Source organism: Aotus nancymaae, unplaced genomic scaffold (genome assembly GCF_030222135.1).
Source record: "Aotus nancymaae isolate 86718 unplaced genomic scaffold, 86718_ANA_hifiasm-v0.15.2.pri h1tg000016l, whole genome shotgun sequence".
In the NCBI taxonomy this organism is placed as follows: Eukaryota; Metazoa; Chordata; class Mammalia; order Primates; family Aotidae; genus Aotus; species Aotus nancymaae.
Window position 1 is genome coordinate 81,983,411 of NW_026988428.1, and position 24,385 is coordinate 82,007,795.

A 24,385-nucleotide genomic window follows, 5' to 3' on the forward strand; every position below is an offset into this window, starting at 1 on the left:
GTAAGTATTCTTTAAATTGAAAGTACTCTTGAGTTTGGCAAAACAGAGACCATTAAATCTGTATAAAAAGAAAAATTTATTACTATTTATATCAAAAGAATAGGAACAACTGAAGCACCCATCAGTGAGTACTTGTTTAAATAAATTATACTGGCCAGGCTCAGTGGCTTACACCTGTAATCCCAGCACTTGGGAGGTTAAGTCGGGTTCAGGAATTCAAGAACAGCCTGTCCAACATGGTGAAACCCCATCTCTACTAAAAATACAAAAATTAGCCAGGTGTGGTGGCATGTGCCTGTAATCCCAGCTACTAAGGAGGCTGAGGCAGGATAATCACTTAAATCCAGGAGGCAGAGGTTGCAATGAGCGGAGATCGTGCCATTGCACTCCAGCCTGGGTGACAGAGAGACACTCCATCTCAAAAATAATAATAATAATAATAAATTACACCATATTCATATAAAGGAATGATAATAGACCAATTAAGAAGAAGACAGGTGGCCCAATGCGGTGGTTCACACCTATAATCCAGCACTTTGGCCAAGGCACATGGATCACGTGAGGTCAGGAGTTCAAGACCAGGCTGGCCAACATGGCAGAACCCCATCTCTACTAAAAATGCAAAAAAAAAAAAAAAAAAAAATTAGCTAGGCATGGTGGTGGGCACCTGTAATCCCAGCCACTTGGGAGGGTGAGGCAAGAGAATTGTTTGAATCCAGAAGGTGGAGGTTGCAGTGAGCTGAGAGTTGCAGTGAGTGCAACATCATTGCACTCCAACCTGGGCAACAGAGTGAGGTTCTGTCTCAAAAAAAAAGAAGGCAGAGCTAGCTATACTGCTATAGAAAGTTATCTATGGATTTATGAAGAAAAGCAAGTTATCAAAAAGTAACATGCTACATTTTTATTTGTTAATATACAAATATTTAGAGATTTTAAATGTGAGACAAAAACATTATTAACACTCATGAGTTGGGGAAAATGTTAATATTCTGCTTTTTCAGTTTTAAGTTTTGTAATCAAAACTCAATGTTTTAAAATTACAAATGATAAAGATAAAGATATTTCCAGTTTTTAATAGCAAAGGAGTTTTATTAAGTGAAGCTTCTGCCCTTTCTCACTGCTATAACTTCAAAACTTGCCATAAAATCAAAACATCATTGGATCTTATTTAAGATTTTTTCTTTGTTTTGATTTCATATATACTTATCAGGGCATAAATTTACCAATTTGTGAAAAAGCCAGGGAATCACAAGTCTTGCTGCATTTCACAGCACTCAGAACAGAATAGATAATTACTATGTCTTTTTAATGTATGAGTATATTGCTTTGTGACTACTGTGATAAAAATTACTACAAACCTTGGTGGTTCAAAACAACATTTATTCTCTCACAATCTAGTCACCAGAAGTTTGAAGTCAGTTTCATTGGTCTAAAATCAAGGTGTTGGCAAGGCTGCACTCCCTTGGGAGGCACTGGGGAAGAATCCTCCTTGCCTCTTCCAGGTTTGGGTGGCTGCCCACATTCCTCCACCTGTGGCCACATCTCTCTCTGTCCCTGTCTTCCCATTGCCTCCTCCTTTGGTGTATCAAATCTCTCTCTACTTCCTTCTTATAAAAGTGCATATGATGGTGTGTAGAGCCCACTCAGATAATCCAGAATAATCTCCACATCTGGAAGTGTTTAACTTCATTACATCTACAAAGACACTTCTTCCAAATAAAACAACACAAGCTCCAGGAATTAAACTTTACTATTTTTGGAAGCCCTTATTCGACCTACACAATGACCTTCTCAATTAGAGTGAGTCTACTGACTCACTCTGACCCCAACAGAATAGTATAATCCAAATATAGTTAGTAATTCTGAGACTGGGCAAAGTGATGGCCTATAAGGTGAATTCTTCCATGCGGCCCTGAAAACACTAATGTCATTTGTCGATCTTCTTGGCTCCATCCTCTGGGAAGATTCTCTTTCTTTTATCTTCGTTGGCCACATTGAAAGTGGATGTTGAGGAGTTTGCTCTCTTGAAAGCCAAGCAATGTTTGCAGCCCATTTCCTTACCAAAGGCTGTTTTAAGGCTCACCTAAGGTCATACTTGTGGGGTTTTTTTTTTTTTTTTTTTTTGGCAATACAAGTCCCTCAAAACTTAGATGTCTTATATATTTGTGTGTGTAAACTCATGCAACTAGACTCAAGGTTTTTTCCTAGTCATAGTTATCGTGTATTTAATTTCATGTCCTCTTTTTCCAAATCAATAGTGATTACCTTGTGTAGGAAATCTAAACTATAATCTGATCTATGCTGCAAAACTGAGTCATCTTGTTCAGCTGGGAAGTCTCATTGAGTTTTCATTGCTCAAAACTTTGTTTAAAATCTCACTTTTTGCTCTTTTGGGTGTTTTAAATAAATTTTATTGTGTATACTTAAGGTATACAACATGATGTTGTGGGATACATATAGATACTAAAAAGGTTATTATAGTGAATCAAATTAACATATCCATCTATCCATCATCTCGCAGTTACCCTTTTTTAAATTTCTATGGCAAGAGCACCTAAAATTTACTCATTCAGCATGAATAATATAAACAGTACAATTTTATTACCCATAATCCTCATTTGGTACATTAGATATCTAAACTTTTTCATCCTACATATGTGGTACTTTGTAGCCTCTGACCTACTTGTCTCCATTTTCTTCCCCCTCCCCATATCTCATTCCTGTCAACCACTGTTTTGTTCTTTATCTCTGTATATTTTAGATTTTTTTTTAATTCCACATACAAGTGAGATCAGCCATTATTTATTTCTGTGTCTGGCTTGTTTCACTTAGCATAATCTCCTCACCCATGTTGTGGTAAATGGAAAGATCTCATTCTTTTTAAAGACTGAATCATATTCCATTGTATATATCCATTTTCTTTCTCCATTTGTCTGTCAATGAACACTTAGGTTGTTTCCATATCATGGCTATTGTGAATAATTCTACAATGAACAATGCAGCACAAATATCTTTATGAGACGGTGATTTAATTCCCTTTGCGTATATACCCAGAAGAGGGATTACTGCGTTATATGGTAGATCTATTTTTTTAAATTTCTTTAGCAACCTTCATGCTGTTTTCCCATTGGTGGTGCCAATCTACATTTCCACCAACAGTGTACATAGTTCCCTTTTCTCCACACCCTCGCCAACATTTGTTATCTTTTGACTTTTTGATGAGACCTTCTAACATAGTAAGACTGTGGGGTGGTATCTCATGGTCATTTTGATTTGGATTTCCCTGGTGACTAATAATGTCAAGAACCTTTTCATATGCCTGTTGGCCATTTTTATGTCTTCTTTGGAGAAATGTCTATTCAGATTTTTTGTTCATTTTTTAATTGAGTTGTTTTTTTTTTCCCACTAATGAGTTATATGAGTTCTTTAAATTTTGGATATTAATTGCTTATCAGATACCTGGTTTGCAAATATTTTTTTCTAATCCATAGGCTGCCCTTTCATTTTGTTGATTGTTTTCTTTGCTGTGCAAAAGCTTGTTAGTTTGATGTAGTCCTAGTTATTTATTTTTGCTTTTGTGATCTGAGCCTTTGATGAAATGTCAAAAAAAAATCATTGCCAAAATCAGTGTCTAGGAGCTTTTCCCCTATGCTCCCTTCTAGGATTTTCATAGTTTCTAATCTCATATGTAGACTTTTTTTAAAATCCATTTTAACTTGATTTGTTGTATATGGTGTAAGATATGGATCTAATTTCATTCTTTAGCATGTTGAAATCCAGTTTTCTTAGTACCATTTATTGAAGATACTGTCCTTTTTCATTATGTCTTCTTGGTCTCCTTGACAAAAATTAGTTGACCATATATGTTTAGGTTGATCTCTAGGCTCTCTATTCTGTTCCACTGGTCTTTATGTCTGTTTTTCTGCCCAGGACCATGCTGTATTGATTACTATAGCTTTGTAATACAATTTTAAATCAGAAAATGTGATGCCTCCAACTTTGTTTTTATTTCTCAGAATTGTTTTGGCTATTTGAAGTCTTTTATAGTTCTTTACAAACTTTAGGAATTTTTTTCTATTTCTATGAATAACGCCATCAGAATTTTGATAGGGATTGCATTAAATCTGTATATTGTAGCCTGGCATAGTTACTCACACCTGTAATCCCAGCCCTTTGGAAGGCCAAGGTGAGAGGATCTTCTGAGGCCGGGACTCTGACACCAGCCTGGACAACATAGCAATGCCACACCCTAAGGGGGGAAAAAACCCTGTATATTGCTTTAGATAGTATGAACATTTTAACAATATTGTTTTATATCTTCTGATTTAGGAACATAGGATATCTTTCCATTTATTTGTGTCTCCAATTTCTTTCATCCATGTTTTATAGTTTTTAGTGTACAGATCTTTCACCTTCTTCATTAAATTTATTCCTAGATATGTTATTTTTACACTATTATAAATGAGATTATTTTCTTAATTTCTTTCAATTAGGTCATTATTTGTGTATAAAAATACTACTGATTTAAATATGTTGATTTTGTGTCCTGCAACTTTACTGAATTCATTTAGTTCTAACGAGGTTTTTTGTGTGGCATCTTTGGGCTTTTCTACAGACAGGATTATGTCATTTGCAAATAAAAATAATTTTTCTTTTCTTCCTATTGGAAGGATAGAAAGCATTCCCTTTTGTCTCTTTTTCTTAACTAGTTTCCCATTTCTTGCTTTTTGGAATCTTAGAAACTGCAGGCTTTTCATCTTTGCAAGGCCTTTGAATTTTAAGACTGTCTCCACTTTTTAAAACTTATTTTTCCACTCTGAATTCGGTGAGGGAGTTAACCATGCAAATATTTGGGAAGAGTATTCCATATAAAGGGGAAATAGCAAGTACAAAGGCCTTGAGATGTATCTGAAAAAGACTAAGGAGGCCAGAAAGGCCAAGTCAACAGGGACGGAGTAGCAGGAGAGTTCAAACCAGTAATGAAAAACTGACCACTCAGGGCCTTTTGAGTCATTGTACAAATTTTAGCTTTTATTTTTGAGTGAGGCCGAAGGCTTTGAGAAGGGCAATAACATATCCTGACTTACCAAAATGTCACTCTGGCTGATATTTTGAGATGAGACTGCAGGGGAGTAAGGAAAGAAGCAAGAATACCAGAGAAGAGGGTATTGGGATCATTTAGGTGAGAGATGATGTTGGTTGACTGGGAAGTGACAGTAAGAATGAGAAAAGGGAGTTAAATTCAGGATACATTTTAAAAGTAAAGCCAAGATGATTTGCTAAAAAATTGAATGAGGGGCTTGAGAGAAGGAGAAGAAGGTTACGGCTGGCAAAAAAGATTTTGGCTGAAGCATATGGAAGTTACCATTAATGAGATGGGGAAGACCATGGCAAGAGCAGGACTAGAGAGATATCAGGGAGCTCAATTTTAAACATGTTAAGTTAAATATGCCTATTCATTATCCAAGTGGAAATGACAAATAGGCAGTTGTGTACATTGGTGTGAGTTCAAGAAAGAGATGAGAGTAGAGGTATATGAATTTAGAAATCATCAGAAATTACATGTTTAGGAGAATCAGTGCCATTTTCTTAATGTTTTTATATTAAGATAAAAATTGTTCATATATAATATTTGTATCTTTGGAATATTTATTTTGCACGCTATTTTAATACATAGTAAATTTATATAAATTTGTGATTTTAAGTTTATGCTGACAGATTATGTAATGTATTGACATAGGAGAAGTTAATCACATTTGTAAATTTAATGTATTAGGTACACACTACATAGTTTTAGTAATGTAGTAAGAATTTGTTTAGTCATTTTGATGGTACTAAAATTGTACTGTAATTGAAGGGCTTAAGAAATCAAATGTGTTAAGTTTACAAAAACAACTTAAAATGTCTGAAGGTACAAAATTAGTCACATTTATAAATGAAACCAAATGTTCAGAACTCCTTAACACTGAGGGATTGCAAAAACCTGCTCAATTTATAGAGTAGGATTCATATACTGAGCTTAAATTCTGGGAATAACTATATCTTTGAATCTGTAATAAATTAAAATTTTTTTAATCAAAAGTAAACTTCTGAACATTTCTTGCTATATATATAGCTGTCATTATAGTCATTAAAATGTCAACAATTGAAATGATGCATTGTTGACACATTTTATTTTGTCTTGAAAGTAAGATAGTTGAATATTTGTAAAATATTTACTATTACCTAGACCAGTATTTCTCAAACTTTCCTGGCCATCATCCACAATAATAAATATATTTTACATTGTGAAACAATACACACACACACACACACACACACACACGTAAACAAAAATTTCCATGAAACACTATGTACCTTACTAGCTGAAACTAACTTTGATAAATCTACCTTTAACTATATACAACATGGATTTCACTGCCTACTAATGGATCGTAACCCACAATTTGAAATCGTTGATCTAAAGTAAGGCTACGCATTATAGGATTTTGAAAGAAATAAATTAGAATTGCTTCTGTTTAAATAACTACAGTTGAACAAAGATGTATACGTACCATGAATGCATATTTGTGTATTGCTTGGATAACAGTTTTAAACAGAAGTTTGCTGGTGAGGGTGTAGCCGTGATATACAACAGGTTCATTCTGTGCTCCATCCCAGCAGTCAATCTCCAAACAACGGCATCCTTTAACAAGGGCACTAGCAAAATTTAAGCAAAATAAAATGTTACTCCTGGACCATTAAAAATACATACCAAAGTCTTAAAATATTCCAAAGACTGTTTGTGATTTTATAATAAATGCATAAATGAGTCCATAACATTCTATAAAAACTTGTCTTTAGGACAAGTTTTGAGTATCTGGAAATTTGCATTAAAAAGGAAGACAAAAGCTGTCTGTGTAGTACATTACTGTGTCTTCCTTTCTAGGGAAATGTTTTACTCTTGTGTGCTCTCCATCCAAGGCTTGGTTTTCAGTAAGCAATGAAGATACCTGCTCCATAGCTGTAGCTCTGAAATAATCTCTACTCCCAACCCAGACAATTTTGCTTATAGTGGCATTTACTGTTCAAGGCAATACTATTGAAAAGCCATAAAGTTCAAAGTCCTCTCAGTATAGTAAAATATATTAATAAAATCTTATCTAATTCTTTTCTCATGTCAGGCTTTGGGGAATGGAGTGTATGGTAGGAAGGGAAGGATAAAGAAAAGATAAATCGTGACGATACTTGTCCCCTGGAAACAATGTTGGCTAGAGGGAATGGAAACTAGAGGGCCTAATGGATCAGTTAATAATCCTTATCTCTCTAACCGTTTTACATAAGGCCATCTCTAATTTTAATACAAGTAAGTACTAGAGAAAATTAAAGTTTATGCAAAGGAATCCTGGACATCAGCTAATCTATGTCTGTTTGACTCATAATTTCACTGGGAGAAAAATTTGAACTGACTGCCTCAGAATACAAGTTCACAGCTTTATCAAAACTGAGGAAAATATATTGCTACTTCTATTGATGTCTAAAACTGGGTCTGATTTTTCTACCTAAAAAATAAAGATCAGTTTCTTGATTTAGACATAAATTCTCTTAGGTTCATTAAATCAGTTGTACTCACTGGGTTAAAATTAATTCTCAGTGTTCATAATACAAGACAGCGGTGACAGGATGTTTTATTAACACATATGCTTTTATTTACTCTGTGTCAGTTGAAGCTGATTGCATTCAGATTTTTCACTGACTTTTAATAATGAATATAAGCAAACAGGGATGTCTCAGAATCTTCATACCCAGCCCAGAGCAGGCCACTGTATGCCATCATGAAATAGGTCATTTGCCCCAAACTACCAAGACCCAAGAGTTCACTCAAATTTATTGATTTATTGATTGATTCCTGCAAACATAGATATAGCAATAAGATAATTCTTTAAATTATTTCACAGACACACACACATAGTTGTATAGTTGTTCCTATTATCTATGAACCTGGCCGGACATGGAGCTAATATGTGCCAACCACAGACCGAGGATCAGCAACACTAGCATGAGGCAATGGTGAGTGTTGGTTCTACAAGAGCAGTGACTGAATTTCAGTCTCATAAAACATGTTTGACAAACTGACTGTCGGTAAATATTTATTGTGTTTATATGAGAAAAAAATGGGAACTGCAGAGATGGAAGAAAAAAAGTGGAAGGCAGAAAAATGTGATCTTCTAAAATGCAATCTTGGAAGAGACAAGACTGAATCAAAAGAGAGCTGAGAAACTCTAGGATCTTAGAATCAATGTTCACATATTAGGAAAGAGGTTAAAAAAGCTTCCTTGCCATACATAGAGATATTTTCCCATAGAAAACCAAGCTGACACATGTTTTCCAATAAGTATATTAAATTACCCTACTGTCTACAGGCTACTGGTTTTTCACTGGGACGAGTTTGCCTCACTAGAGGGATTTGGCAATGTCTGGAGACATTGTCAGCTGCTACAACTGGAGATGGGGGAGGGTTGTAACTGGCATCTGGCAGGTAATGGTCACAATGATGCTAAACATTCTGCAAGGCACCGGACAGCCCTAGACAACAAAGAATTATCTGACTCATAAAGTGAAAAGTTTGAGAAACCCTGCCATAAGTCATGATAACCTGGAGAAGAAAGTGTAGTCCCAGCACCAAGTACTTATATAAAATCAGTAGTTTTTCCAAACAGAAGCACAGAGCACCAAATGGGTCATATGAGAAAATGAACCTTTTAGATTTAGTTCTTCTTTGGAGATCATATTTAGTCCCTTTCTAGGGAGATGACCCAAGAAGTACTTAGGTAGGAGCATAGCTGAAAACAGATAAAACAATTATGACACTAAGTCAACGTACTGCTTTCAGGACTGCCTAAAATATAGCAGAGAGAGAGAGAAAAAAAAAACCTTGCATACTCTTGGGAATAATAGAGATAAAAGATGGAAGAAACCTGACAAGTAAGACATTAGAGAAGAAGGGAATTGGTGAATCACATCTATCTTAGAAGTTTCCCCAATAGCTTGATTGTGAAAATTAAATTCTTAGTAAATTCTTTTGGGATGTTTAGGGGTTTTAAATTTTGCTCTGTTTTTTGTTGTTTTTTTTGGGTTGTGTGTGTGTGTTTGTGTGTGTGTGTGTGTGTGTGTGTGTAAGGTGGGGCCTTTTTCTGTTACCAGCCTAAAGTGCAGTCTCAAAGTCCTAGGCATAAGTCATCATCCCACATCAGCCTCCCGGGTATCTGGGACTACAGATACATGCTACCACACTTGGGTAATTTGCTTTGGTTTTTGTTGTTGTTGTTGTTGTTTAAGTGCACAGTGCTTTATTTTGGCATGTGGCAATGCACTATAATGTAAAATTTCAGAGTTTTGCTAACTAACTTTGTATTGGAGAAATGGACCTAGAATAATCATAGAGAAATCTTGTCTGGCCCATGGATATTCTCTGGACAAATAAGGTAGTCACCTAATCCTTGGCAGAAGTTTTAAATTTGGCTGTATTTGTAAAATTGCAAATGAAGATATTTCTTGGCTTATGGATTTATTTATGTATTTAGATTTTAAGATGGAGAAGAGCAATGTTTATTTGTAAAGTTTCTTAATTTCCATGGAAGAATTTTGCTTTCCTGACTGGTAGTTGATTATGACGGTAAATTGTCTTGCCTATTTTATCAATGTAGAGTATGAGTTCTCTGGAGTGCTGCCAGAAAACAATCTTGAGCTTTCTACTTGGGTGGTGGGAGGACAAACCACCAAGAACTATATTGTGAACCAAAACTTTTCATAAATAATATTGATTCTTGCTACTTTTTTAGATGTTTTTAATTTTAGCCATGGATCAAGCCAATCTTTATAAAATTGCATCTTCAGGCTACATGGCTTGGTCCCCTGCAAAAATGTTTTAAGTGATTGCACAATGTCATACCAACCACTTATGTGTGAGGGATATAAGAGAAAGTTTTATCTTCTCTGATGGTGATGTTGAGGACACTCCATTATTTCACTTTGAGCCTCCTTTTTGGAAACAAACAGAGAAAATTTCTCTCTCATTCACTACTGTTTATTATGATCACTGTAAACCTTATAACTAATCCTGTTTCTGTCTTGACTTTGGCTGCTAGGAAACTTACAGGTGATATTCTCCATGCATTCTAGAATTTGTACAGAACTTTGTGGTATGAAATTTCCACTCTTAACTTTATTTCATCTATTTATCTCTAAATTTCCTTCAAATACTTTCTATAAACTATCAAGGTATAAAATATTATAATTTTTATTGCAATTTATTTAGATTGTATAATGTTATTTTCTATTTGAAGTTGAATTTTAACTGGTAATAAAAATAAATTTAAGGACTTTTTTGTAGATTAAAATATTGAATGCTACAGTAGTAATATTCTTTTTCCTTTTGTAAATATGAGGAAACTGAGATACACAATGGTTTTATCTGTCACAAAATTAACAGATGAGGAAAAGGGAAGAAATATGAGCACTAGAACTTAAATACTGATGTTTAAACACTATATTATGCCACTAGTCATGAGGAAAAATATTTTGAAAGACTTTCATTCTAAGCATGTACCTTCGAAAGGTGGAAACAGAAACAGAGAAAAGTACAATTAAATTTAAATGTAAATTTGCAGTTGGGTGAACCATTTTCTTGTAATTCAAAAGTAATTATATATATTTCTAAATATAACTGCTTTAATATTTATATTTTCTCTCCTTAAAAAATTAAAATAACAAAAAATGAACAGAAACTCCTATAATGAAATTATAGCTACAAATTGGGCTATCTTTACAGAATTCTAAATGAATACATTTCCAAATGCATGAATTTCTGTCTTTAGTTAGATTTGAAATTAGAGAATCAGCAATATTTATTTGTAAGTTTGGTAATATTTTAGAATTATAAGATATCTTTTCTATTGATGGTTGTACCTTAAGTAATACCATCTAATCATTTGGTTTTGAATATCCCATATATGTTGATAACTTCCAATTCTGTTTTTCCAATCTGATAACTTCTGAATTCCACACACATATATACCCAACTGACTATCTGATCTAGCCATTTGGTAACCGATTGGTATCTCGAACTTAACATGGAAACCACAGAATTCTTGAATGTTACCTCACACCCTACAACAGGCTTCTCTTTTGGGCTTCAACATCTCATCCAACAGCATCACTGGTTATTGGGATAAAAATCTTGATTCCTCTCTTACCCTTACTTCTCTCTTCAAATCACCTGGTAAGTCATGTTGGCTCTGCCTCCTAAAATTACATGGTCCCCAACATATGATGGTTTGACTTATAATTTTTCAACATTATGATGGTACAAAGACACTACGCATTCAGTGGGAATCACACTTCAACTTTTGAATATTGGTCATTTTCCAAGCTATCAATATTCTGTATGAGATACTCTGTCGCAAGATGTTGGGCAGCAGCAGTGAGTACAGATCCCACTCAGCCACATGATGACAAGGGTAAGCAACCAAGATTCTATGGTGTCCTGTGTTGCCAGTTTCTGGGGGTGCTTTTGGAGCCAGGCCATGATTTAGCCTCACTGTAAGCTAGTGTAAGTGTTCTGAGCACATTTAAAGTAGGCTTGGTTAAGTTATAATGTTTGGTAGGTTAGATGTACTAAATGCATTTTCAACTTAAGATATTTTCAAGTATTGGGATGTAACCACATCGTAAGTTGAGAAGCATCTGTATCTCAAATTCAACCACTTATCATCTCAGCTGCCACCTCATCTATAGCCATCATCTATACCACCTGCACTGCTACACCATCTTCCCAAATCATCTTCTACCTCCACTCTGGCCTCATCAGTCATTCCTCCATATTACTGAGTAAATCAAATTATGACACTATCTTAAAGAAAATCCTTCTCAGTGCAGCTGGAATAAAAATCTATTCTCCTCTCCATGTTCTACAAGACCCTCATAAACTGACTCTACCTGCCTCCTCAAACTCATCTCCCTTTATTCAACATTGACTTGTCTCCATCCATATTTGCCATTTTTCTCTCATTTAAACAAGCCATGCACTTATTCTACTTTAACATGACCTTTCTATTAGATCTTTCCAAGGCTTCCTCTATCATCACTCATGCCACAACTATTTAATTTCACCTCTTGACTTTTCTGACAACTTTATCCTAAATAACACCCTCACAGTCACTTTCTATCACATTACCTTAGTTTATCTTCTCCCTATGATTCATTCGTCCTTGAAAACATTTTTTACCTGGTCATTATCTATCTGCTTATACACAGATGAGTGTAACATGTGTATACCTATGTAACAAACCTGCACATTCTGCACATGTACCCCAGAACTTAAAGTATAATAAAAAAAATAAATACCTTACATATCCCCAAAGGTCACTTGGTCCCACTAATTGATCAGATACCAAATACGTGTTATGTGAGGATGAAATAAAATAATCATTTAATGGATGAGTCATATCTTGATAAACTTTTCTACATTCATTTTTAAATAGTAGACATTCAGATGAATTCATGTATCTTGTAAAACCTTCAAATGACATTTGGTGTGCTTTCCTAACTAAAAAGAGAAAACAAAATAAGTTAAAAGAATGTAAAAATATCATTAGCAAGATAAAAAATATACATCTCACTTGTAAACTTAGTAGTAGAGCATGTTTCTAAAATAGTTCTTTAGAATTAATATTAATACTATTTTTGTTTGAGAAAAAAATTGTAGTAAAACCTTTAGTTCTTCCATACTAACATTCAAGTAAAGAATATTTTAATTTTATCTGATTTTTTTGAGTTTTGAAAATACACACAAGAAAAGTCATATATTATAGATCAATGAGCTTCCACAAGCTACACATCTGGATAACTGGAACACAGGTCAAAGAACTTTCCAGTCACCACACCCATGTATAGCCACTGGTTTGACTTCTAAAAGCACAGATTAGTTTTCTTGGGTCGTTGTGCTTTAATTGACTCAGGCAATATGTATTTTTTGTATGTGGTTTCTTTTACTCAACATTATGTTTCAAAGATTTATTCTCGTAGTTGCATGTAGTTATACTTTGCTCATTCCCATTACTTTACGGTATTTCATTGTATGAGAATGCCACAATTTATTTATTCATTTTATCACTGATAGGCATTTAGATAACTTCCTGTTTGGGGCTATTGCAGATAGTACTGCCAAAAATAACTAGTGAATGTCTTTTGGTGCAAATATGTACACATTTCTATATGGTGCAAGTCCAGGAATGGAATCGCTGGGTCATTTGCATATGATCATCTTTAGTAATTAATCTCTGAACTTTTTTACTCACTATGATATGTACCAAAATATTAATTTAAGCAGAAGACTCACTCTGGAAACAGCCCAGACTCATATCCAATTTAACTTGTTATATGACCTTGATCATGTTAGCTAAGCTCTCCCTGTCTCTGGAATGGGGGTAATAACAGGATCTACCCTTATATATTAACTCTATAATTTTTAGTTGTTCTTATTGCTATTGATAGTTCATTTTGACCAAAAAGAAAAGGTGACATGAGCATTCACTTAATTAGAATGTGATCTTTGGCAGAGAATTTTATTTCCAGGAGTTTATCTTTTAGAAGCAGAGACTCAGACAGTGATGTACAAGAATGCTCACGTTAGCATTATTTATAAAAGCAACATAAGTGCAAGAGAATAAATAAATTAAAGCCCAAAATATGATACAATACTAAGCAGCCATTAAGAATAATATATCATAAAAATATAGTGACGTAAGTAAATGTTTATGACATCATAAAAGTGAAAAAGACAGCATTCCAAATGCTATTACTATTTTGGTTTTAAAAAATAAAAACTAGAAGAAAATAAATAAAATTTTTATAGGCATACAAACCCTCTATTTCAAATCCATGTAAATGTAGGAAGATAGAAGTGTATGGAGCAAATGAATCATATATTGTAACAGTAATGACTTGCATACATTTATTATTTTTCCCTGTTTAATTAGCAGTAATTGGCTTAGCTCTTTTGAACTATTTAATAATTAAATAAATATCTTCGGTAATGGAATAGAAAATAAACTCATTTTGTCCCCTTAAAAACTACCAGTTTGAAATGAGGATTAATCACATGGATTTTTAAAAACTTCATTTGGTACATGTCACATACCAATGAGGGATGAGGCTGAGGAGCTTGGTAGCATTTGGAACTATGAGATCATAATTCAAATCGGCCTTAATAAGACACAAAAGTGATCAATAATCATGTAAATGAAATGCACGGTCTTGGCTGTGTTTGAGAGTATTTGAGGCAGGTGAAGGCTCAAAAGAGGAAGTGGATGAACTGTGTAATATTGCAGTTAAAATGCAAACACAATTCCAAAGTGTCATTGCTACCATCCCAATATCTCATTTGTATCTTTTAATTTACCACCTGAAGTTGACAGTGCCAAAGTAATTTTTTTGGTAATATTCTCTAGATCAGTGCTACTGAGAGTGCTCATCTGTAAACTGGTTGTTTCCAGTTGGCAATGACATAAAGAGCTTGAGCCAGAACATAAATCAATGCACTACTTCCTTAGAGAAAGTCTTGCTATTTTTGAAAAAAAATAAAGTCAGCTGAACTCATCAGGTCTGCTTAGTGATATATAGTATGTACATACTAAATATGTACTATGTACTACATTCACTTAATATTCTGGGGCAAGCTCTTTACCTTGCTGCAAAACTGCAAAAGTTTAACGGTGCTCAGACCAAATCGTCACTAACACTGCACTCAATCACGCCACTACAATGCTGAAAACCCTCCAAAATCTTTGCATGGCACTGAGTCATGAGGCCAAAATCTTAATTATGGCCTACAAGAAATTCTATGGTTTGATCTCTGCCAGTCTCTCCAAACTCATTTCCCACTCATTCTCAAAGCTCTAACCTCACTGTCCTCCTGTTCCTTCACTTCTTCAACTCAGGTCGAGTGCTTCCCTTTCTTGGACCTTAGACACTTCTCCCATTTTGTCACATAACTTGTCTGTTCTTGCCATTTAAGTCTCAGCTCAAATATCACACTCTCAGAGAGGATTCTCCTAAACACCCAACCTGAACTAAACTTCCCAGGTCATTTATTCTCTGTCACCTTCCCTGCTCTATGTTTCCATATCACTTAGCACTCTCTTTTAATTATCCTTTTACATGCTTCATTATTTACTGTGAGCTTTCCTCCAGCCCATCAGGAATTCAAGACCTAATTGCCTTGTTCTTCACTATAGCTCCAGCCCCCAAAACCATACTTGGTTACTACAGATAAATATTTGAATAAATTATGAATGTATGATCCAATGCAGAAATAAATTTGGTTTTGTTAGAACCTACATTATCATGTGTTAAACATTGGTAGCCTGAGCCAACTTTCAGAGGCAAAACTTGAACTTTCATACTCCCATTGCTAGATGAATATTTTGAGCTATTCTATCAGTTGATTTCTGTAAGGTTAAACATTGTGCTTTAATAATGTTTTGGTACAATTATATGAATATTTATTGTATTACATGTTTATTATTTTATTTCAAAATGAACATAAATGAAAAACTGTGAAGTGTTTTTACCCATTGTAAGATGGAACAAAGATCACAAAATCTATGACAGATCATTAGTCTAAATAGTCACCAAATCACTTAGTGTTCAAAAATGAAGAAAAAGCAAACAATATGTATATTTATGAAATGTTGTAGATAATTATATTTATAAACAAAGAAAAATTAATCATTTTGTAATATTTTGTTCTTAGAAGTTTTTTCATTTAGCTCATTTAATTTTCACACATATTTTCAACAATATAATGCATTAAAATGGAAAACTACCTATAACTGAAGTTTTATCTTATTCTTGAGATCAAGATACTTTCTTCTTCTAATAGGGTACATGTAATAGAATAGTTGTCTTTTTTTCACCTCTAAGCTTGTTTCTGAACACTTGAGAGATACATGAAAGCAGTTAAAAAGAAAGAAGCTGAAGAGTGTATAGGAAAGGATGTCATGGTTACACAGTACAACTTTTTAAAAGGTAGTAGAAATTCTATAAAATATATTTTCACAAGGAAATTTTACCCATTCAAAAATCATAATTAGATAATCATAATTCATAAAAATACTTTGCATTAAAATATTTTAAAAAATACTTCACATATAAATATTCTGATAAAACTCTGAAATGCAAACATACCTTCTTCGATAGGCTCATATTTCTGAATGATCTCAAAAGCAATAGTTTTACTCATCTCAACTATATATTGTTCTTGTGTCAGAAATTGAACCAGATTATGTTCTGAAAGAATTTTCCGGTTTTCAGAATATGCGTTGAAAATCTCAATAATTTCTTCTCTGTGTGCGATAATTCGATAAATTGCTCTAAATTCTTCTATGGTGATTCTTCCTTGTTTCAGCTTGTCGTTGTCCTACTAAAAAAAATGACTAGTGGGCTCACATTGTGAGTATAAAAAATACATAAATGAACAAGAGTATTTATGTAATATAATAATTATACTTGAAAGAAGATGAAACTTACATTAGATTCTTATTGAAGATAAAATATATAAAACTGCATGGAGTGATGTCAAAATTGGGAGTTAGTTGACTCTTGAAACCCACTGGTTACAGGGATGAAGAAAGGAGTGTGGGAGAAAATGAGGATTCCAGGTTGTCTTTCAATTTCACATTTCATTTTTGTATTCTACGTTACTTCAATTCTTTCATAAAACCATACCAGGAAGTGTGTAATCTCATGCCACTGGTGTGTAGCCTGGACCATATATGTCAGAGTGAGTCAGACCCATTCAAGATCACTGTAAACTGCAGAAGCTGTAGTAGTTACCCAATACCTTGAAGAAGTGGAGTCTGAGTAATCATTAAAGAATTTGGGGCAGGTACAAACAAGATGAGTTCTGATAAGAAAGAGTGGATTAAAAAGTTCATATTTGAGCTTTATTAGAAAAGGCAAGAAAATAGGCTGGGTCCAGTTATTAAAAGTAACAGAACAACGTGGATTTCTCAATAGGAAAATGAATAGCAAAAATAGAAGATTAGTTTGAATAGTAGTCCATTTCCAGTTGGAAGAGATGGAGAACTGCAGGTAAAAGAGCAGATAAGATGAAATTGAAGTGGGAGGTGGTGAATAGATGCTAAAGAACAGATCTCAAGAAATGACAAAGGGGGAATTCAGGAGGATTCAACACATTGAAATTTTAGACAAATGAGATAAAGAATTCAGGAATGACTGGGGTCAGGGAGCGTTAGAAACACTAGTAGAACTATGGCATTACTAACAAAAAACTGAGAAACAGAAAGGTCAGCTTAGAGGGAGATGTAATTTGTAAAAAAAAAAAAATGTTTTTTATAACATCTTAACTCTCTTGTTACATTGTAAACAGCTTGAATGCCAGAAGCATGTGTTGACAGGGCATTGTATCATGGTGGGATCTGTGGTTGTCAAATCAGATGCTGGGTCTCCAGAGCTTATTAAACAATCATAGCGCCTTAAAATTATGTAGTCTTAAAGTAATTTATGCATATTGTTAATTACCTTACTTAATTAACATGGTTCAACTTACTGTTTTTTAGTTCTGGATTTGGAGGTCCATGGAAGTGGATGTTATAGAACTAATTTCATTTTAGCCTTGCCCCACTCTTTATTTGTCGTAAATCTCAAGCAAGTCAGTAAAAGTTTAAAATATGCCTGTAATTCCTGACAATTTTGGATATAGAAAATTATATAAATAAAAAATTATGCTCCTACTGAATAGCAGCATAAAATAAAATATACATTATTCCCTGAGTAATGAAAGTTTTATTACTTTCAAACAGAGTATAAGCCTGGTCTTCTGAACTGTCCTGATAATTTGTTTTGTCTCGTGTTCTTCTAAAAGGTCAAAGTTGCCGTCTTATACTAAAACGATTTGGAGATATAAAGTCCAAACAAAATTCCACAAATCCAAAGAATCGCTATAATTGATCAAAATCAAAGAAGAATTGAAAGTCTAATATTAATCAAATTATTGAAAAATGGAACCCACACAAAATAGTGAGAGTTGTATCACTGAAGAAGGGAAGATCTAATTTTAGTAGAAAGAGAAAAGGAAAAGGAAAGCAACAAGGAGCAAATAACGATGGGGAAGAAAATCAGGACATGGTAGCTTCATGATCAAGGGAAACGGAGAAGAAAAGCAATGAGAAAGAAGATGCAATTTGAGTGCTGAGGCACATGATAGAAGCTCAGACTGCCAATGTACTAGACTACCCTATAAGAGAAAACTGAAGCTCAAAAATCTTAGGTAAATTGTCCCCAGCCCCACGGGTAACCAGGATTTTTAACTAACTCTAAGACCACCCAGAGGAGCAGTTGGAAGAAAGAAAGTCAGTATATCATTACACAGATTAACAGTATATATGCAGAAATAAATTCTGTAAAATGCGAATCTGACCATCTCACCTCTGTCTTAAAGTTCTCAATGTACCTCCTTTGTCTTCAAGACAAAACCCCAACTGTATTGTGTAGCATCCAAGGCTGTCTAAAATATCACGGATGATTTCTGCTCTTATCTTTTTCCTCCTTGCAACTCACACTTCAGGTGCTCTGAATTAGCTGCAGCACTGGTACAAACCATCTCTTGCTATGGTACAGATTTTTTTTTCTTTCTGGAATATCCTTCTTTCTTTTTAAGTTACCAGTTTCTACTAATCCTTGAAAAAGTGTCACCACTCTAGAAATCTCCCCTGGGTCGCGTCCTGTGTCTCCTTCCCAGGTTGTATTAGATACCCTTTCTCTGGGTTCTTAAAAGACTCCACTTTCTTCTCTCATAGGGCTTATTAAATTGGAATGACAGTCTTTTTCTATATTCATTCTAGAATTGCCTTAGACAGTGAGTTTGTCATTTGTTTCTTGTATCCTCAGGTCTTACAAAAGTGCCTGACTGAAGACATTCAGAATGTGGCCTACCACCCAAACAGTGTTATGAATCTGATGAAATAAGTGCATTTAGACAGTAATTAGATATAGGAGTTAAGTGTCTCCCTAGACTTAAGGAGGATAGGAAAAGAAATTTAAAAATGCTTATTCCAGAAGATATGCAAAATCTCAGTCCCCACCTCCGGGTTCACTACCATCTTTAAAATGTTTCATATTAATCATTAAAAGTATAACATAAAATAAGACTAATAAAACCATTTTTCTCCTATTTAAAAAAAATGTTATTCTTTGCAAAAGAATAACATTTTTTTTAAACAGGAGAAAAATAAAAAAGTTATTCTTTGCAAAGCATTACCAAAAGCACTTTCCCAAACAATTCATTCAATGTTTTATATATTTAAAAATATACCATATACTTCAAGACCATGAACATCATGAAGGTAGATAATTTTATTCTATTTATTCCCAATGCCTACCACTGGACCTACCCAAGAGTAGGAGCTTAATTACTATACTTTTAAATGAATGATTGAATAAACAAGGAAAAAGGAATACAAAATAATTCTATTAACAGTCATTTCAACCTGGCAGGGGAGATACCATGATCATGAAGGTGGTTTTTCCCAGGGCGAGGCTTATCCATTGCACTCCAGATGCGCTGACCCCTGCGATTTCCCCAAATGTGGGAAACTCAACTGCATAATTTGTGATAGTGGGGGACTGCGTTCACACTTTCCCCTGGTAAATTTTTTTTTAAATAAAAAAGGATAGTCATTTCAAGTGTACACTTTCAGAAAACACAATGAAGGCTTTCCATGTTGTCACCATTTTCCATTTCCAATGCTCAGTTTGCTAGTAAAAATATGAAATGTTACTTAAATAATGTGATGAGAAAGCTGATTTGTCAAATCAGAATTTATTTTTTTTCATTATATTTTAAGTTCTGATGTACATGTGCAGATCTTGCAGGATTGTTTATACACCGGCCATGGTGATTTGCTGCCTCCATCCTCCCGTCACCGACATTAGGTATTTCTCCTAATGTTATCCCTCCCCAGTGTCCCCATCTCTTGCTATCCCTCCCTTAACCCCCACCCCACAACAGACCCCAGTGTGTGATGTACCCTTCCTTGTGTCCATGTGTTCTCATTGTTCAGTACCCACTTATGAGTGAGAACATGCAATGTTTGGTTTTCTATTCTTGTGTCAGTTTGCTGAGAATGATGGTGTCAGCTTCATCCATGTCCCTGCAAAGGACATGAATTCATCCTTTTTTTATGGCTGCATAGTATTCTGTAGTGTATATGTGCCACATTTTGTTTATCCAGTCAATTCTTGATGGGCATTTGGGTTGGTTCCAAGTCTTTGCTATTGTAAACAGTGTCACAATGAATATACACGTGCATGTGTCTTTATAATAGAATGATTTATAATCCTTTGGGAATACCCAGTAATGGGATTGCTGGGTCAAATGTTATTTCTATTTCTAGATCCTTGAGGAATCGCCACACTGTCTTCCACAATGGTTGAACTAATTTACACTCCTACCAACAGTGTAAAAGTGTTCCTATTTCTCCATATCCTCTCCAGCATCTGTTGTCTCCAGATTTTTTAATGATCACCATTCTAACTGGCATGAGATGGCATCTCAATATGGTTTTGATTTGCATTTCTCTAATGACCAATGACGATGAGCCTTTTTCATACATTTGTTGGGCGCATAAATGTCTTCTTTTGAAAAGTGTCTCTTCATATCTTTCACCCACTTTTTGATGGGGTTGTTTTTTTCTTGTATAAATGTTTTTGTTCTTTGTAGATTCTGGATATTAGCCCTTTGTCAGATAGGTAGCTTTCAAAAGTTTTTTCCCATTCCGTTGGTGGCCAGTTCACTCTACTGATTGTTTCTTTTGCTGTGCAGAAGCTCTGGAGTTTAATTAGATTCCATTTGTCTATTTTGGCTTTTGTTGCCATTGCTTTTGGTGTTTTGGTCATGAAGTCCTTGCTTATGCCTATGTCCTTAATGGTATTGCCTAGGTTTTCTTCTAGGGTTTTTATGGTGTTAGGTCTTATGTTTAAATCTTTAATCCATCTGGAGTTAATTTTTGTATAAGGTGTAAGGAAGGGGTCCAGTTTCAGCTTTCTGCACATGGCTAGCCAGTTTTCCCAACACCTTTTATTAAAGAGGGAATCCTTTCCCATTGCTTCTTTTTGTTACGTTTGTCAAAGATCAGATGATTATAGATGCATGACTTTAATTCCAAGGCCTCTGTTCTGTTCCATTGGGCTATATCTCTGTTTTGGTACCAGTATCATGCTGTTTTGATTACTGTAGCCTTGTAGTATAGTTTGAAGTCAGGTAGCATGACACCTCCAGCTTGGTTCTTTTTGCTTAGGATTGTCTTGGCTACGTGGGCTCTTTTTTGGTTCCATAAAAATATGGAATGCTTCACGAATTTGTGTGCCATCCTTTTTCAGGGGCCATGCTAATCTTCTCTGTATCATTCCAATTTTAGTATATGTGCTGCTGAGGTGAGCACAAAACAGAATTTACTTTTAACGTTAGATACAGCATTTCAAAGTTGGTCGTATCTAAAATGACACTAAAAATAAAGCCTAATTAAATTCAACTTATAGTATAGGAAATGATATCACTTGCCACTTTCTTTTTTCCCAAACTCTGACACCAAATTGTTTGACAATTTTGTCTTTTTCCTTTTATTCTGCCCTTTCCTCCTTAACAAATATATGAGTCAGATACCATACTGGGTAATAAGGATGCAAAAGTAACACACTGTCAGAGCCCTCTTTGAAGCATATAGTCTAGAAAAAGAAAGTAGGCATGGAAGTGTATAGGTGCCAATATGTAAACTTTGTAGCTGAGCACAATGGCTCACACCTGTAATCCCCAAGCTTTAGGAAGTCAAGGTGGGAGGATCACTTGAGGCCAAGAGTTTGATACCAGCCTGGGCAACATAGTGAGACCTGTCTCTAAATTAAAAATAATAATAATAATTAGTCAGGTACATTGGTGCATGCCTATAGTCCCAGCTACTCTAGACGCTGAGGGAGGAGGATCCCTTGAGCCCAGGAGTCCAAGGCTCCTTTAGCTATAATCATACCACTGTATTCTGGCCTGGGTGACAGAGAAAGACCTTGTCTCTATTTTTTTTTTAATTTTAAAAATAAAATAAATTTTATTGACAATGGACACAACAAGGACAGTTGGACAATTCTTCCTGGAGGGTCAAAGGAGAGTCTTTATAGAAAAAGTGATCCTGGAGCTGAGTCTTCAGAGATGAGAAGGAAGATGTTTGCCTGAAATTGAGGAAATGAGCTAATTCTGCTTGTTAAGATCAGAGCAAATGAAGGTACAAAGTACAAAACAGAAGAGTGTAATTAGAATGTTAGTGAGGCTGCGGGAACAGATAAGGCAAGAGGTACAGCTGAATCCCAGGGGTCCTCGGAATTCACACTGAGAAACTTAGACTTCATTTGGAAAGAACAAGGAGTTATTGAAGAGTTTTAAGAAAGAAATCACATAGATTTTTGTTCTAGAAAGATTACTCTGGCAGCAGTATAGAAGGTAGGTGTTGAGATTAAAAAAAAAAAAAAAACAGTCCGTAGGGTTTGTCCAACTTTGATGTACATATGAGTCACCCTGGGACTTGTTGAAATGCAATCAGCATCGTTTCTGGTCTGAGGACCACAATGAGTAGTAAGTAGTTCAGGAGCAATTGACTAGGTGGACCTAAAAACATAGGAAGAGGAGTCTGAAAATCTCTTTAATTTCTGCTTGGATAACTGAGAGAATGGTGCTGCTATCACCAAGCAAAGAAATAGAGGAGGAAAAATAATTTTGGATGGAAAGAAGAGTTTCACTTTAAACATATTAAATTTCAAGTACATCCGAGACATCTAAGCAGAGACAGCCAGTAGGCAAATGGTTTTGGGGTAGGGATAGAGGAAAACAATACACTATAGAAGAAAGTACTATAAGAACTTTGGAGTCAGATAGACCCAGACATAAGTTTCTACTGTTATGTGAGATATGAAGAAATTATATCAACATTCTTATGCTCAATATCCTTATGTGTAAAAAGAAGCTAATAATAATTTCCTTACATGCTTTTAATAAAATGGGAACAAAACCTAATCAGTGCCTAGATTCTGGCAGATGATGAACAAATGGTGCCATTTCCATGTCTTTGAGGTTCAGGATAGAAAAGTTGGGACTTGTTCCTATTTAAGAAGTAGCCATTGAGAGTCAATAAGGTAGTTCAGGAAATGTTTGTAAAGTAAAAATAAAGGAAATAAAGAGCTCAACTTTAGGAGGAGAGTAGAAGGAATGGTCACAGGACAGAAGGAGAAGGAGTGGTCACAGATTTTCAGAGAAAATTGGGAGAGAATGATGTCATAGAAGTCAGAACAAGGAAATTTTTTTAAAAAGAGGGTTAAGTGAAATGCACAGAGAGGCTAACCAGTAGATTTAGCCTTTATGACCTAAAGAGATTTTCAAGATAGGTGTGAAAGCAAAATGGATTGCAACAGATCATTGAACAAGTGGAGAAATAAATGTAAATGATACTTTAGGTTTATCTGTTAAAACAGAGAATGTGACATTAGAAGAGGATATGGTGCTATTCATTTTTTAGATGAGACTTTTTTGAAGTTTACATTGTGGAGGACCAACTAAGGTAAGAAACCATAAACTTTAGGTGGAACCCAACAGAATATAAGTGGCTGAGTTGACTGCAGGTAGCAGATTCGTAGGGCAGAATCAGTAGACAAATAATCTATCTCTCTGAGTACCAGCTTCCAATCCATTCTAACTAGTGCCAGGTTATTTATCCTAAAATATGTAATATTTCTTTACTCAAGAAATTTCAGTGAGTACCCCTTGCCTACAAAAGGAAATCCAAATTCCTTGGTCTACCATTCAAGGTTTCCATCATCTAGCTATAACTGTCATTTGCAACACTTTCTTACCACATCTTTTCATGCATTCTCTACTCCAGTCATGTTTAATTACCTTTTATTCTCCATGCACTCTTTCCACATACTCCACATATATTGCTTCTTATTTTTTAAGGTCCAGCAAGAATGCCACTTCCACCATGGCATCATCTATAAAAGCCCAAATTAAATAGTCTCTTCTCAGATTCCCTGTTAGCATTACCCATGAGATTTATAAGCTACTTATAAAACAGTAATTTCTGCATTCCTTTTTCTGCCTAAAAAAAGAAAGATAACACTTTACTCATTTTTTACAATTCACAGTTTCCGACAGAGTGTCAGCACATACTATAGATTTAATACTGGTTATTAATTCCTTAGAGAATTTGAAGACTTAGGGCAAATCCTATTAAAAAATCCTGAAATTACAAAGGATACTATTTCATACTCAACCAACAATCAAAAG

The 24,385-nt window shown here is 34.7% G+C and overlaps 1 protein-coding gene, 1 long non-coding RNA gene and 2 other non-coding genes across 4 annotated transcripts in view; 2 read left to right on the top strand and 2 right to left on the bottom strand.

Moving 5' to 3' along the window:
* Positions 1-24,385, bottom strand: part of PLCZ1 (phospholipase C zeta 1) — a 69,970-nt gene that overhangs the window by 20,689 nt on the left and 24,896 nt on the right. The window contains exons 2-4 of the mRNA XM_021671975.2: positions 16,228-16,459; positions 12,385-12,586; positions 6,555-6,699 (exon numbers count right to left, since the gene is read on the bottom strand). Of these exons, the coding sequence (XP_021527650.2) occupies positions 6,555-6,699; positions 12,385-12,586; positions 16,228-16,459 (579 nt within the window). The remainder of the gene's footprint in view (positions 1-6,554; positions 6,700-12,384; positions 12,587-16,227; positions 16,460-24,385) is intronic.
* Positions 1-24,385, top strand: part of LOC135275440 (uncharacterized) — a 54,216-nt gene that overhangs the window by 6,177 nt on the left and 23,654 nt on the right. The window lies entirely within an intron of this gene.
* On the top strand, positions 19,543-19,707 carry LOC135275562 (U1 spliceosomal RNA). The gene has a single exon (XR_010343181.1). It is a non-coding gene; the product is annotated as a U1 spliceosomal RNA (small nuclear RNA).
* Positions 21,397-21,503, bottom strand: LOC135275452 (U6 spliceosomal RNA). Its single transcript, XR_010343085.1, has one exon. It is a non-coding gene; the product is annotated as a U6 spliceosomal RNA (small nuclear RNA).